We start from the raw sequence: 13,946 nt of genomic DNA, 5'->3' as shown, positions 1-13,946 counted from the left end.
TTTATTTGATTTTATTTATTTATTTAAAAATAAAAATATTAATTAAATTAAATTAGTTTATTACTCATGATGACAATAATTATATAAGTAAATAATACATTTAAACAACATTTAGCCTTCAAATGGATACAATGAAGGACAAACAAACACATACACTACATAGAACAAGTGGCAGGTTTGTTAGTTTGCATTTACACTCTAAGACTTAATGCACATCTATTTTGACATACCGTATCAGATTGTTTTGCTGTCAATCATTGCAGTTTCGGATTCAATCACACATTTAAATACAGTTGTAAATCCGAAACTTTGCAGTGTACTGAGCAGCATGAAAAACAAAACTTTTATTAAAATTGCGTATGGGTTATAAATGAAAAGCAAGCAAAGAGCGCTTGCTTATATAATCACTGAAGCAGTCAATCACATGCTCACTTACATCTACACTCCTGTGAAAGATTACGCTTTAATTAAAAAAGCTGTCTACACTGCACAATGACTCTTTTCACATTGTGTTTACACTGTTGGTAAAAGTGAAAGGGTTCGTGAGTGTGCAGAAGAAGGTGTTTTGAGTGGTGTTAAGCGAATTCTGACTAACTTAAACACCTCATATTGGCCATTGGGTTCATGCGCTCAAGATCTATGTCTGTGATTGGCTTCAATGATTAACACTTGAAAAACACTTTGTAAAAAGAAACCTTTGACGCAGTTCACAAAGCGCTTACACAGATAGACTCAGGAGCGTTTGAAAGCAGTCGCCTAATAGCAGGTACCTGATATACCCGGTACTACCGAAATACTGGTAGTGTCACATTATGTTAATTTACTATACCATATGTTATAAATAAAGAAAAAAAATCAACATTTAGAATTTTTACCTCAGTCTGTTTCTTCGGTGAGTTTCTTTGTGTGTGCTGTTACTCTCATTTGTTTCGATGTCTCCACGAAATTCTGCTGTACCACCTGACCGCTGCAGATTCATTTAGGTGTTGATAGTGGTGCCATAGAAACGCATAATTCCCAGTCCGAGGATGTGAACAGCTCCGAATATAACGTCACGTGTTGTCATCTTGAGACTACGGTAATTACGGCATGGCGTGGATGTAGCACTTGTTATGAGAAATACACTATCCATTATCTATCGCTGTTTACTAGGGGTGTAACGATACACGTATTCGTATTGAACCGTTCGGTACGAGGCTTTCGGGTTTGGTTTTCGGTACGCATTTTTGAACCGAACGGTTCGTTAGACCATTTTTCCAAGCGCGCTCATAATGTAAGAGACGCTGGCGTGACCACAACATTGCCCAACATCAAATGGCAAATGTAATGTAAGTGGAACGAAACCACTCGTTATTGTGTGGTTGACGGACCGTTTATCAGTTTGGACCAATGCAGCGCGAGCCGATCTTAATCATTAGCACTGTTACTACACAGCGAAATCCAGTAAAGAAAGCATTTGAATTCGCCACTGAAGTAATAACATCGCTGCAAGATCTAGTGAGAAACATTCACATTTCTCCGTTATTAACGGATCAAACAGCGCTAACTATCCAGTGTCCACAGGTCAGCGACATTCACCATGGATTTACTGTAGTAACACTACTAACTGTAACCATGGGAGTTTGGCAGGAATAGTAGGCTATAATGCTTTCAAGTAACATCACGTCGGTTTTATTTTGACATTATGAATACAGTTGCTGTCCTCAAATGTTAATCTGAATTAAATTAAACCTTTGTTTATAACTACTACAATATTACATTTCATTTTGTCCAAGGAGCTTTTTTGTTTTATAAGCCCTTAAGAAAAGTCAAGTATAGCTCCATCATTGCTCAAAGTTAAAAAATATCATACTTTACTCTAAAAATATAATTAAAAAAATTAAATCAAGGAAATTTCTCTGGCATTTCTTTCTTTTCGCTGTATCGGAAACGCACCGAATCGTACCGTGACACCAGTGTATCGTATCGAACCGAACCGTGAATTTTGTGAACCGTTACACCCCTACTGTTTACACTTAATGTAACAAAATCATTCTCGCATTTTGATGTTTCCCTAGTTATTTTCTGTCAGTCTGAAGTTTTAATCAGGCTACTTCTCCAGTCGGGAAAGTAAAATTCCCTTTCACTTGCCTCGTCAAAAAATCCCCTTGTCCCGGACTATCGGGCAAGTGGTAATGTCGAGCCCTATGATTTAGGGAGGATAATCAAGCTATTTAGTTCTCATCTAACATAAGGTTAGAGTTGGGGTTAGACACACCCATGACCTATGCTTGCTGATTTCTCACTCATCAATGTTGACTTCGTCAAGGTGTTTTTATAATTTCTGATGAAGTGCAAATTGAGTCATCAAGATCTTTGATCGGAAGAGATACATGTTGTATTTATATATAGCCATGAAAGTCCATAATAGTTTAATTTAAAAATTTAAAAATTGCTGAGTTGAAACCTGTTGATCCATTTTATCCCTGCATGATCAATCACAAACTTTATTATGAAAGTCATAGTTTGAGCATCGCTGTTATTGTGATTTAGTGTGGAATGTTAAGGACTCTGTATACAGAGTAGAGAATATCCAATATTGAAAGTGGTTACTTCTTTTCCACCCCTGAAAACTAAGAGCAACAAGTAGAACTGTGTGCTTTCATCCATTCAATTGCCAGCGTGTAAGAGACGAAACCGATTTTGTGTGTCTTGTGTGATTCACATATAAAGAGTGGTGCTGCCTTCATCTGCAAATGCACAGTGGACATGCAAATGGTTTGTCAGAGCTGCATGTTTTTGTTGACTGGTGCAGTTTCATTTTCACTCTTTATGCCTATTTACTGTATGACTATGAAGCATGATTACCTCAAAATGATCTGTATGGATAAAATCCTGGCCATCAGACAATAAAAGGCCTGAATTTCACTGACCAAGACTATAAAACAGTTCATTGACTTTAGTATTTGGCGCTGTTTGTTGCTTTGTTAACTGTAAATGTTAACATTTTTCAGTGAACCAAAAAACAGTCATTTTCATTCAAGAAACCTCTCATTTTATCTTGCACAGCTTTGCAAATCGGCAGTTCCCTTCTGAGTATTCCTCTATTGTCATGCCGTGAGTAGATAGCCGGTCATGGGGAAGAGTCCTTTAACGGAGGTCCTCAACTGGCACTAAATCTTTTCTGAGAGATGAGTTGTGGAGAGGGGGAGCCGGCTTCCATCATGAGAACTGTTCCTCGCTTGAATACGCATCAGTTGTCTTCCTCCTTCACTGAAGTCTACTCTGCCAATTGCTTTCTCATCCTTAAAGTACCCATGTTTATCTTAAATTTGTTTGCACTTTTTATTTAGTCTAAAGTGCTTCTTGTACGCTCCGTTTCCTGAAACCGATTTTTTTTTTTTTTTAAGTATAGTTTAGGGATAAAGGTAGCACTTTCTGTCACGTATGCATTTGTGCTTGTGAATTGAATAGCCAGTCAATGCTATTGACCATTTTAACCATTCTAATGAATTTATAAACTGTATACTTTTTCAGTTGCCAATTCCAAATTAATTTTGTATCAGAAAATGATTGTAAAGTCATTAGAAAGTCACTAGAAAACAGAATTATTATTTTTTTGGTCCCAATTCTTGCATCAAAAAAAGATGATTTGTTATTTTGCACTTATTGTGTTCATGTTGTTTTGCCAAACTGGTGTATTAAGGGGTAGGGGTAAGGTCAACAGTGTAATCTTAGTTTTCTTCTTCTTTTTATTATCATTCTTGAGTGAAAGTCTATAGCAGCCCACTGAACGCTTTGGTCAAAACGCATTACATTTGGAACATAGAGGAGAGTCAAAATTGTAACCCTAGCAAATTTAAAGTCTCTTAAACCCTCTAACTCCACCAATGGGTCAAAGATACACTGATGTTTACGCAATACCTTTGGAACCGAAAAGCTTGGAAACAAAATTCAGTTTTCCTCTGATTTCCTAAACTTTAATTTGATGTTTTCCTTCTCCTTCAGATTTTATCCAATCTTCACCGAGGTGAAAAGTTATCAATTTTTTATCACACACATTTTTGAGAAATAGTTTTACATATTTGACTAGCATGCAAAACTGTACGTTAGGCTATATCTCTGCAATGCTTTGGCGAATTTAGACGAAACTTGAGACAAAATTTATGATTTTGCTAATAACTTCTCAACAGTTTGATCAATCATGAAACTCGTTTCTTTAGATTCGATACAGCATGCAGAGTCTATATCCAAAACTATATCAAGTTTTCCCATGTCGGCCATTTTTGGCGCCGGCCATTTTTAAATTTGCAGTAAAGTTCTGTATTTTACGAATGCATTGGCGTATTGATACGAAACTTGGTATTCAGGTACCTGTCGATTTCTGGGTTGCTGCACAATTTACAAGAATGTCTTTAGCTTTTTTGAATTCCTCTTCCTATGCTTTGGGCCCTACAGAATCCAATGGTACATGTTTTTCAACAGCCAAAAATAATCACCTTAATGCTACAACTTTATACAATTGGTGGGCTTGGCTCTGCCACGTAATTGCTGCTTGCATCTGTATTTACAGATGTTTTTTTTTTCAGAAGCAGGTATTTTTTAAATACAAGTACACTGACTGTAAATACTCATATTTAGACAATAAGTGCATTGTATATTAGTGGATTAGATATTAGTGCATAGTAGTTAAAGACACTAAATATAAAGTGGTTAACAAATAAGTTATTCTATAATCTTTCCACTATATGAAAGTTTTTATTATTTTTTAGATATGGGAATCTTTTTTTAAATTTTATTTTTATTGAAAAGTGAATATAACAGATTGCAAAGATCCTGGCTGCAGGGTTGACTCTCTTTTCACATTTTACATTTATAAGGACATTCTCAAAAACCTGGAGAATGTGGAGTCATGTGACCTGGAGGACGATGATCTCATGTTGGATTTGGACTTGTCTGAAGATACATCATTACACAGCGGTGAGTGATATAGTTTGGCTAGCATTCTCTTGAAACTGTTGCTTTGCCATGACAGTATTTGACTTGAAAGAGAAAAGTAGTAGAAAGTAGAACCAGTATAGTTTTGAACCATAGGGTTTGTTTTTAACAGTGTTGGGGTTACAATATTCTCAAGTTACACGCATCACATAGTTAAATTACTATTTCAAAGAGACAAGTAAAACAAGGCGTTTCTTTTTAAGTTTTCACCCAAATACACAAAAAAGATTTCCAATTACAGTTGGTAACTACTAGTAAATATTGTAATGAATGAATACAAATGTATTCAGGTGTACACCCTCTATTATTCATCCTCTGGCTGTTCAATTGTACTACAGATAATATTGTACCATAAATAAAACACAATCAATAGTGTACAGAACAATCTCCATAAGCCCCTCTACAAGTAGCCTTTGCTATTTTGATCATTTTTAAGAATGCATTAAATATAACACTGAGGCTTCATACACAGTCTAACGGTCGATAAAAATCTAGAATTCATATAATGGACCCTTTTCCTGGGCATATGAGACAGTACAGATGAATGAGCTAAGTCATATTTTTTTGTGCTCTAGAAACATTTCTTATTTTTATCAATGTTGAAAACAGTTGTGCTGCTTTTTTTGGGAAAGCATGATACACTACCATTCAAAAGTATGGGATTGGTAATATTTTTTTATTTAAAAAAAGTGTGTATTTGTAGTTTTATTCAAGGAGGTTGCATTAAATTGATCAAAAGTGACATGAAAGATTTTTATATTTGTTAAAAAGATTTCTAGTTAAAATAAATACTGTTCTTTTGAACTTTCTATTCATCAAAGAATTCTTTAAAAAAATAAAAAATCACGGTTTCCACAAAAAAATATTAAGCAGCAGAAACGTTTTAAACATTGATAATAATAACCATTATTAATAATTGGTGGATGATAGTCGATGATAAAACAGGGAGAAATCCCATAGACATATTGAAAGATGGACGCTTGCCATATCTAGAGACCTGAATATAATAGAGAGGGGAATTTAACTTGGGTCTGGAAGCAACCACCTTGCAACCTTCTAGCAAGCATAAATGTTCAGAAAGCCACCCACAAACACATTGTGTTGGACAATTCTGCAGTCACAAAACTAGTTCTTGATATTCTATCTGTTGTAGATACTGATGGGATGTCACCTTATGAGTGCTCAGAAAAAGAAGGCTGGCCCATTCAGGGGAGACGTCAGCAATGCTGGGGCAGGTGTGAAAACAGGTGACCATTTCATTTATGCATTTTGACATGATTTTGTGAATTGTTGTACATTTTATGCCAGCGTGTAGCACAATTATTCAAACTCTGAATAAATTACATAAAGAAAGCAAGCAAAGAACATTTAAGTGGTCCATGACAAGTCTAATGTGATTTATTCACTTTTGCAAAATCTCCCATTATAATAAATGAAGCTGTCTACACTGCAAAATTAATCTCTTACTTAAATCTTTTCTGCACTTTTTTGTTTATGATGATGAGAGAATTTGTGAACGCATATTTAGAATTCAGTCAGTGAGTAAGTTGAACATTGCATTCATAATCTCAACAGAAACGTATGTGATAGGTAATAATGCTCAACGCTGCATACCGCACCTGAAAAGAAATATGATGCACCATAAGCAAATCTACTGTAAATGTTTTCCCGCAATCGATACTTCTAATTCATTTTATGTTTCACATTAATTGTGATAGCCGTAATAGATCTCTCTTAATTGTGCAGGGGCATTTTTTGCCCCCTTATCTTGAATTTGGGGGGTTTTATGGCATTTTTGCCCAAAACCCCCATTCATTTCAGACCCAGTTCTACCTAAATTTTTGTAAAACTCCAAAAACACACCTATACATAACATTCACTCTAAAAAATGCTGGGTTGTTTCAACACAAATTTGGGTCAAATATGGACAAACCCAAATGTTGGGTTAAAAATGTAATTAAAAAAATGTACAGTTGAAAGTGAAAGTTGGGTTAAAATTTTAAATTACATTTTTAACCCAACATTTGGGTTTGTCCATATTTGACCCAAATTTGGGTTGAAACAACCCAGCATTTTTTAGAGTGTTTGTTGCAGTTTACAGCAGAAATGACCACTAGTGGCAGTAAAACACCAACAACATATATACCTTTTCTCACAAATGAGGATTACACGGGCATATTATCAATTAATTAAAACGTATTGTCAGGTAGTTCATTGCACAATACTGTTATTTCCTCAAAACACTTTTACCACAGTGCATGATTTGTAAACAAAAACATTTTAACATTTGCATCACATAATCAGCTCCATGTGTGTATTTTCTGATCAGGATCTCACCTGTTACAGCATTGCACTATCCTCTGCTTTGCATTGTCCGGTGAAACTCAAATACTTGTAGAAGCAAGCTAAAATGGCAAAGTTGCTTCAGCACATGCACTTTTTCTTACATTTGCTTTTGCTAACAGTTAATGGTTGTTTAAGTTTAGGGTAGGATTTAGTGTAGGAGGTACGTTATTTTCAAATGTGGTAGAGCATTTTAGTGTCACTTATCAGACATTTCATTTTTGAACTGCTGCAATACTTATAACAACCAACCAAGGCGTTGTCAGATTCACGTTCATCTGTTTCGATTAAAACTGAGTGCATTTTTATAGTATATTTAATATGTAAACCAGTAGAGATTTTAGACCATCATCTATATCCCGGTTACGTTCACGTGGCATTGCTGTGCTGCGTGGTCACGAAAGCTTATCGTTTGCATACGTTTTTAAACATTGCAGATTAAAAACAAGTGATTTTAAACTGTTGAAGCTCAAAAAGCAGTGAAAGAGATATCATTTCGCTTTATTTCGCAAATTTTTCAAGAATCCTTTTGGTTTTCTTGATTTTGTATGTTTAAGTTTGTTTTATATTACTTGTACAGCTCTTTGGTTTCAACAAACTGTTGTTTTTAAATGTGCTTTATTTATAAATAAACTAAACTGATGCGCTCTCTGTCTGAGAGATGGTTTCTAAACGCTGACTGAGAGATGCGTGCACGAGGACGTTCTGAGTTCATTTTGCCTCCTAAATTGGCTATAACGCACATATGCACAATACACATACTTTTGTGTCAAAATGCCTGTCTTTGCAAGTATACTCGTAAACACAGTCATTTATGTCTTCTGTTGTGAACATAAACAGTTGAGAAAGAAAATGCATGTGCAACTGTATATTGGACCCATTCATTCGGTCTTAAAGTGACAGCAGCCAAGTATACCTGTGTCACGATCCTGGTGGTGTGTCTTTTGTTTTATATGGACTTTTATGTCTTGTCCCTGAACTCTCTGTTTGTTCTGTCATGGTTACGGAGACCATCTATGATCCTTCCGTCTTTCCGCCTGCTCCACCATGGGGATTTTCAGTCCAGTCTACTCTGCTGTTTTGGTCTTCTGCTCCACCTTGGGGATCTCCAGTCCCTTCTACTCTGCTGTGGTGGTCATCTGCTCCACCGTGGGGATCTTCAGGCCCGTGGACTGGAAGCAGGACTGGAGACTGGGGCAGATCGGTGACCCAGGACAGAGCCAGCAGAGCAGGTGGCCAGGGTGGAGCTGACAGGACTGAAGACCATCTCAGCAGAGCTGGAGACCACCAGGGCAGAGTAGATGACCACAACAGCAGAGTATACTGGATTGAAGATCCCCACTGTGGAGCAGAAGAACACCACAGCAGAGTAGAAGGGACTGAAGATCCCCATGGTGGAGAAGGGGGGAAGGCAGATGGATCATAGATGGTTTCCGGTACCATGTCCGAACAGACAGAGTAATTTTATTTTTTCTTAGTTTACTTGTCTTCAGTAAGCTTGAGTTTTTTTTTTTTTACTTAGACTAGTAGTTTTTTTTTGTGATATTGAATTTGGTGACAAGAATTATGAAATTTCAATGGGGTCAAAAATGTTTTGATACCATACAAATCTTATTTAAAGCTACAATATGTAATTTTCTTTCGCCACTAGGGGTCTCTAACCTCTTACAATAACAAAGGCGTAGGTTGATGGCGCAGTGATAAGCGGAATGATGGGACTTGCTGTCATGCTGATGGATCTAATAATGTTTATGGATGAGTGAAAACATTCATGCTTTTTAACATGAATTGTGGTATGAAGCAGGTTGCGATTTCTAATAAGAGACAGATATTAGCGCCACACGCGAGTCCCGCGGATATAAAGGAATAAGAACATTTAATTCTACCGAACTCCCTGCAAGGGCTGAATTACTACTCACACAGGTCAGTTTATTTGATGAATTAAACTTGTGAGGTAACGCAGCACTGTTTAATTTGGTCTAACGTTACACTATCTTACTAAACAGCATTTGAGTGTGTTGAAAGTTATGATGTTATTCTTTGTGTTAGTTTGTTGGCTGTATGAGACTAGCAATAAGCTAGATCATCATTAGAATAACATACTGATCATATTCTAACATTTCATCATGTTGAGATTAGGCATGTGCCGGTATCAAATTTTCATGCTGCGATTAATTGATTGAGCTTTTATCACGGTATACGGTATTATGACGATATTTTAATTGCTCAAGAGAAACAGATGGATTGTGGGTATCAAAAAAAAATAAAAACTTGCATCACAATGTGATTTTCAAAACATATGGTAACTAAACAGAATTTGATTCAGTGACAACATGTTACAATGTTTACATGGTACAATGACTGGTAGGCTACTGTTTGTATTATTCAATTAAATTCTTGGATTTTTTTTTTATTATTATTATTTTTTATCCTTTATTTAACCAGGAAAAAAAAACCTGGTTAAGGATTTGATTTTAATCTTAATTCAATATTGACTCATTTGGATAAATATTAGGTAGGCCACAGTCTGCATGTTAATTTTTCTCAAGAAAAAAATATATCTCACATAATGCTGTAAACACACAGAGAGAAATTAAATATAATGCGGTTTTCATTATAATAACAATTATGTAATGACAAGTAAACATATAATAAATATGTAATATAGTGCACATATTTAGCAAAATACTCCTCGCTATTTTTTCTAGTCAACTAATGTGCTGGTCATTAAATGGCTTTCCTGAGGTAAATGTAACGTTCTGTGACATAAGTTCTGTTCTCCTGCAGTTTTATTGACCTCTTTCCGTGTTTGAAAAACACTGATTGATCGACATTATGTATGAGGCATATACCTTACGGTAAGTTGTACTGTGTCTTTAAATAAAAAGTAATAGATGATCGGTTTACTTGAACTGAGGCGCAGCGATCTGTCACAATGGACAGAACCTAAGAGCTGATTTATTTATTTTTTTGTTCATATCAAAAGTAACCTGCTCTGTCTAGTCTGTCGGTGCGTAAAGCGCCTTTCAGACAGGACGCGAAACGCGATTTGCTATTTTGCAAATAAAAAGTTTAACTACTTTGAACTTTGACTCCGGCGTGCTTTGGTCGACGCAGCAGCAAAACGTCCCCGCGCATATTCCGCGTTCTGTCTGAAAGGCGCTTGAGTCTCAAGCTGAATGCGTGAGAGTTGGCAGCCCTGCGGGGGGTAAATCGTCGGCAGCGTTCCTCCTTCCGCCATGCTTCTACTCCATGTGAAGATTGTTTACATTAGACTAGAGTGCGCACTGCCGCCGCATGCACACAGTGCTTGTACATGTGGGGATTGTTTACATCAGAGTGCGCACGTGTTTTGCGCAGCATATACGCAGTGTTTAAGCGGTTGATGGAAAATAAGCTAATGCGCGTTCTAAAAGTCTAAATTCGAATCTATTATTTTTCACGGTATTTTGAAGTGCCCGCGATAACAATATCGTGCATATTCATTACCGCGATTTATCGCATTACCGAATACCGGCACATGTCTAGTTGAGATATATAACATTGATTTGTCAAGCTCTGTCAAGTCCAAGTTAGTCGCGGACGTGGAGCTCTCGGCATCATGAAAACGCCACGCTGATATTGATCCTTGTTTTAGTTCTCCTTTTGTCCCAAAGTCTGCTTGCCATGGTCCATAATGTTTGAACGAAACAACAGCGTGCCGCTAGACTTTACACACTACACAGTTGTCCACGTCTGTTGCCATGGTTACTATAGCAGTACATGCGGAAACCAGGGATAACGCGGATATTACGTCATTGACAGGCGACAAGTGAACAGCGACGGTCACTTAAAATAGTGAATTTCTCTGAATTTACAAATTCTTGGAAACATTTAGGATAATGGAAGTACACAATTGAAAGAAATATATAACACTGTGCAAGTGTTTGTTTTGGATATTTTGATACAAAATTCTTACATATTGTACCTTTAAAGCAGAAATAACAATATATCATGATATATCATTGTGAAATACTCATATCGTGATATAAGATTTTGGTCATCTGACCCCATTTGAAAGTGTTGTGAAACGTCCAGGAAGCAACGTGATATAATTTTGTGGAAATGTTGGCACAAGTGTGTTTTTTCAAAGTGCCTGAGTTAGACAAAAACTATGCACACTAACTCATAAATGTATCCAGTAAATGTATCTAGCTCTTGCCATTTTTGAGTTCAATATGAGTCCAGATAGTTTGTGAACAGACTGTGAGCTGTCTGCCGGCGAGCCATTTGAGACTGAAGCTGACCTTAAAAAAATAAGTACATTCTGAAGGCAGTCTTTGTTATAAAATTTTGTTATTTACAGTTCCAGTTTTTAGCCTTTAGTCCCCACAAGTGCAACAGTGTCTGTTTTATATCCATTTAAAAGGCAAATTAGTCTCTAGAACGTCACGTTCTCAGCATACCTCCTACATATCCAGACTCAGGGGGATTTTTGGATAAGATGGCTCTCATTGGACAGCTAACCTGTTTAAAGATTTTTATTTTTTTACTGTGTGCTGAGGCCTCTGGTAAATGCTTTCTGATCACTTCTCTTTGTCTGACCTACAGAACTGCCATTTTCCAGTCATTTGACGGATTTAGGGGACAGGGGCTGGATAGGTCAAGGTCAGATCACGCGACACTGGATGAGCTGACGCTGAAACTCATGGTTCAAGACTGCTCTTCTTTCACAGAACAGCTGCTTCAACTGAAGACACTGCTTCAGGTCAGATACAAACGAATGCTATGCCAATATTACCTTTAATGTCTTTTCTGAGTGGTGTCCAAATTCTATTATTGCTAAATTTGTGATAGCATATTACATAGCATGTTGTAAGGCTTATTAGGATATTTCATTGACAGAACTCTTTTAATTAGTGGTGTTTGCTCATACTTTAATATTTGAAGAATCCCCTAACCTTGCATATTGATTTTGGTGCTTAAATTCCAAAACAGTCAAAAATCTTGTGGAAAGCCTTCCTAGAAAAGTGGAAGCTTTTATAGCTGCAAAGCAGGGTCCAATATTAATGTCTATGTATTTAGAATGCATTGTCATTACAGTCCCTGTTGGTGTAATGGTCAGGTGTCCCAATACTTCTGTTCATATCATGTATGTCCGAGGTCTTACGAAGATAATTACAAAGTCTGTTGAGTATGATACTTTGGGTGGGCTCTTTTGACAACCACTCAGAATGCCCTAGAAAACTGATCCAAATGTTAGTGACATTATAAATCTAGTTGGATACTGCACTATGATGTTTCTGCAGTTACAAAGGTTCATTTTGAGTCAGTGTTTGTATCAGTAAGAGACTAACTGGACCTTATTGAATTGGCTTGGGGTAGTGTGCCATTTACCAAGGCAGTTGATGTTGTGGCACAGTTCATCTGGGCCAAAGATCGTTGCCATCATATGGCTGCAGGGCCGGATGAAGACTATTTAGTGCCCTGGGCACTGACATCTTAAATGCTTAACTTATTCAACTATTCACATTTTCTCGGAACCACAAATTTGTTAAATTAACTGGTTTTATGGGGAACACTTACAATAAGGTCTCATTTGTTAGAATTAATTGTATGCATTAACTAACATAAAAACTAACAATGCTAACAATGGGCAATGTATATTTTACAATTTTTTTTTACCCTTTGTCAAAATGTTAGATCACAGTGCTAGTGTTTGTTGATGTTGAGATTAACATGAGATAAGATTAATAAATGCTGTAGAATTAGAAGTTCATTTTTAGTTCATGTTAACTAACGAACAAATGAAACCTTATTGTAAAGTGTTATTTTATTATCCTCAAAAATCATTAATTAACATTAATAAACTGTTTGCCTCTTTTGTTTTTTTTTGTGATTGTTGTGATCTAATTTGTTCTGCTATCTTGGCCAGGTCTCTCTTGAAAAAGAGATTTTATATCTCAATGAGACAAACCTGGTTAAATAAAGATAAAAAAAAAAAAAAAAAACTTACCCGATTATTTAAGATTTCATTAATAAAAGTCATTAAGTGTTAAATCAAGTAAAAAAATCCTTACAGATTGAAACTTTCCTTTTTTTACAGTGTAGTTGTTACATGGTAGTGGATAAGGAAGGAGTAGTTGAGGTGAAGGTCAAATACACAGATGTTTAATGATGACAAAAACAAAGTCTGAGTAAATGCAGGCATAGAAATCCAGGATAACAAGCAGATAGTCAAAGAAGAAGAATAAACAAACCCAAGGGGTAAATCCAACGTAACAGCTTTGCAAACATGCTAAGAGAAAGACTGAACTGAAACACCGGGCTACAAATACGCGTTGCATCCCAGTTTGCCTACTTAAACTATGCCCTAAAAGTATGCACTGTTTTTGTGAAGAAAAATTACATACTTTTGAGTGTGTAGCAGAAAAGTAGGCAAGCTTTGGGTACACAGACTATTGGTCATAATTGCGTCTTTAACGGTCCGCTCTATCGCTTAGTTACATGCATCCTGTCACCGATTAAACTATCCTGTCAATCATCTTATCACAGTTAATATCCTCCACATTCAATTTAATAAAATGTCCTACCACATTGATCTGTCAGCTGTGGGTCTTAAATACGGTGAACTGTCCTCATGTTTT

The 13,946-nt window shown here is 36.3% G+C and overlaps 1 protein-coding gene across 3 annotated transcripts in view; it reads left to right on the top strand.

Moving 5' to 3' along the window:
• ccser2b (coiled-coil serine-rich protein 2b) overlaps positions 1-13,946 on the top strand; it is a 102,055-nt gene that overhangs the window by 56,636 nt on the left and 31,473 nt on the right. For all 3 annotated transcript variants that reach the window (XM_056247258.1, XM_056247259.1, XM_056247260.1), the window contains exons 4-6: positions 4,860-4,959; positions 6,131-6,224; positions 11,911-12,067. In XM_056247258.1, the coding sequence (XP_056103233.1) occupies positions 4,860-4,959; positions 6,131-6,224; positions 11,911-12,067 (351 nt within the window). The remainder of the gene's footprint in view (positions 1-4,859; positions 4,960-6,130; positions 6,225-11,910; positions 12,068-13,946) is intronic.

The sequence above is a fragment of the Rhinichthys klamathensis genome, unplaced genomic scaffold, assembly GCF_029890125.1.
Source record: "Rhinichthys klamathensis goyatoka isolate OS25496 unplaced genomic scaffold, OSU_Roscu_1.1 h1tg000045l_1, whole genome shotgun sequence".
In the NCBI taxonomy this organism is placed as follows: Eukaryota; Metazoa; Chordata; class Actinopteri; order Cypriniformes; family Leuciscidae; genus Rhinichthys; species Rhinichthys klamathensis.
Note: the sequence above shows the minus strand (reverse complement) of the source record. Positions and strands in the feature narration are given on the sequence as shown.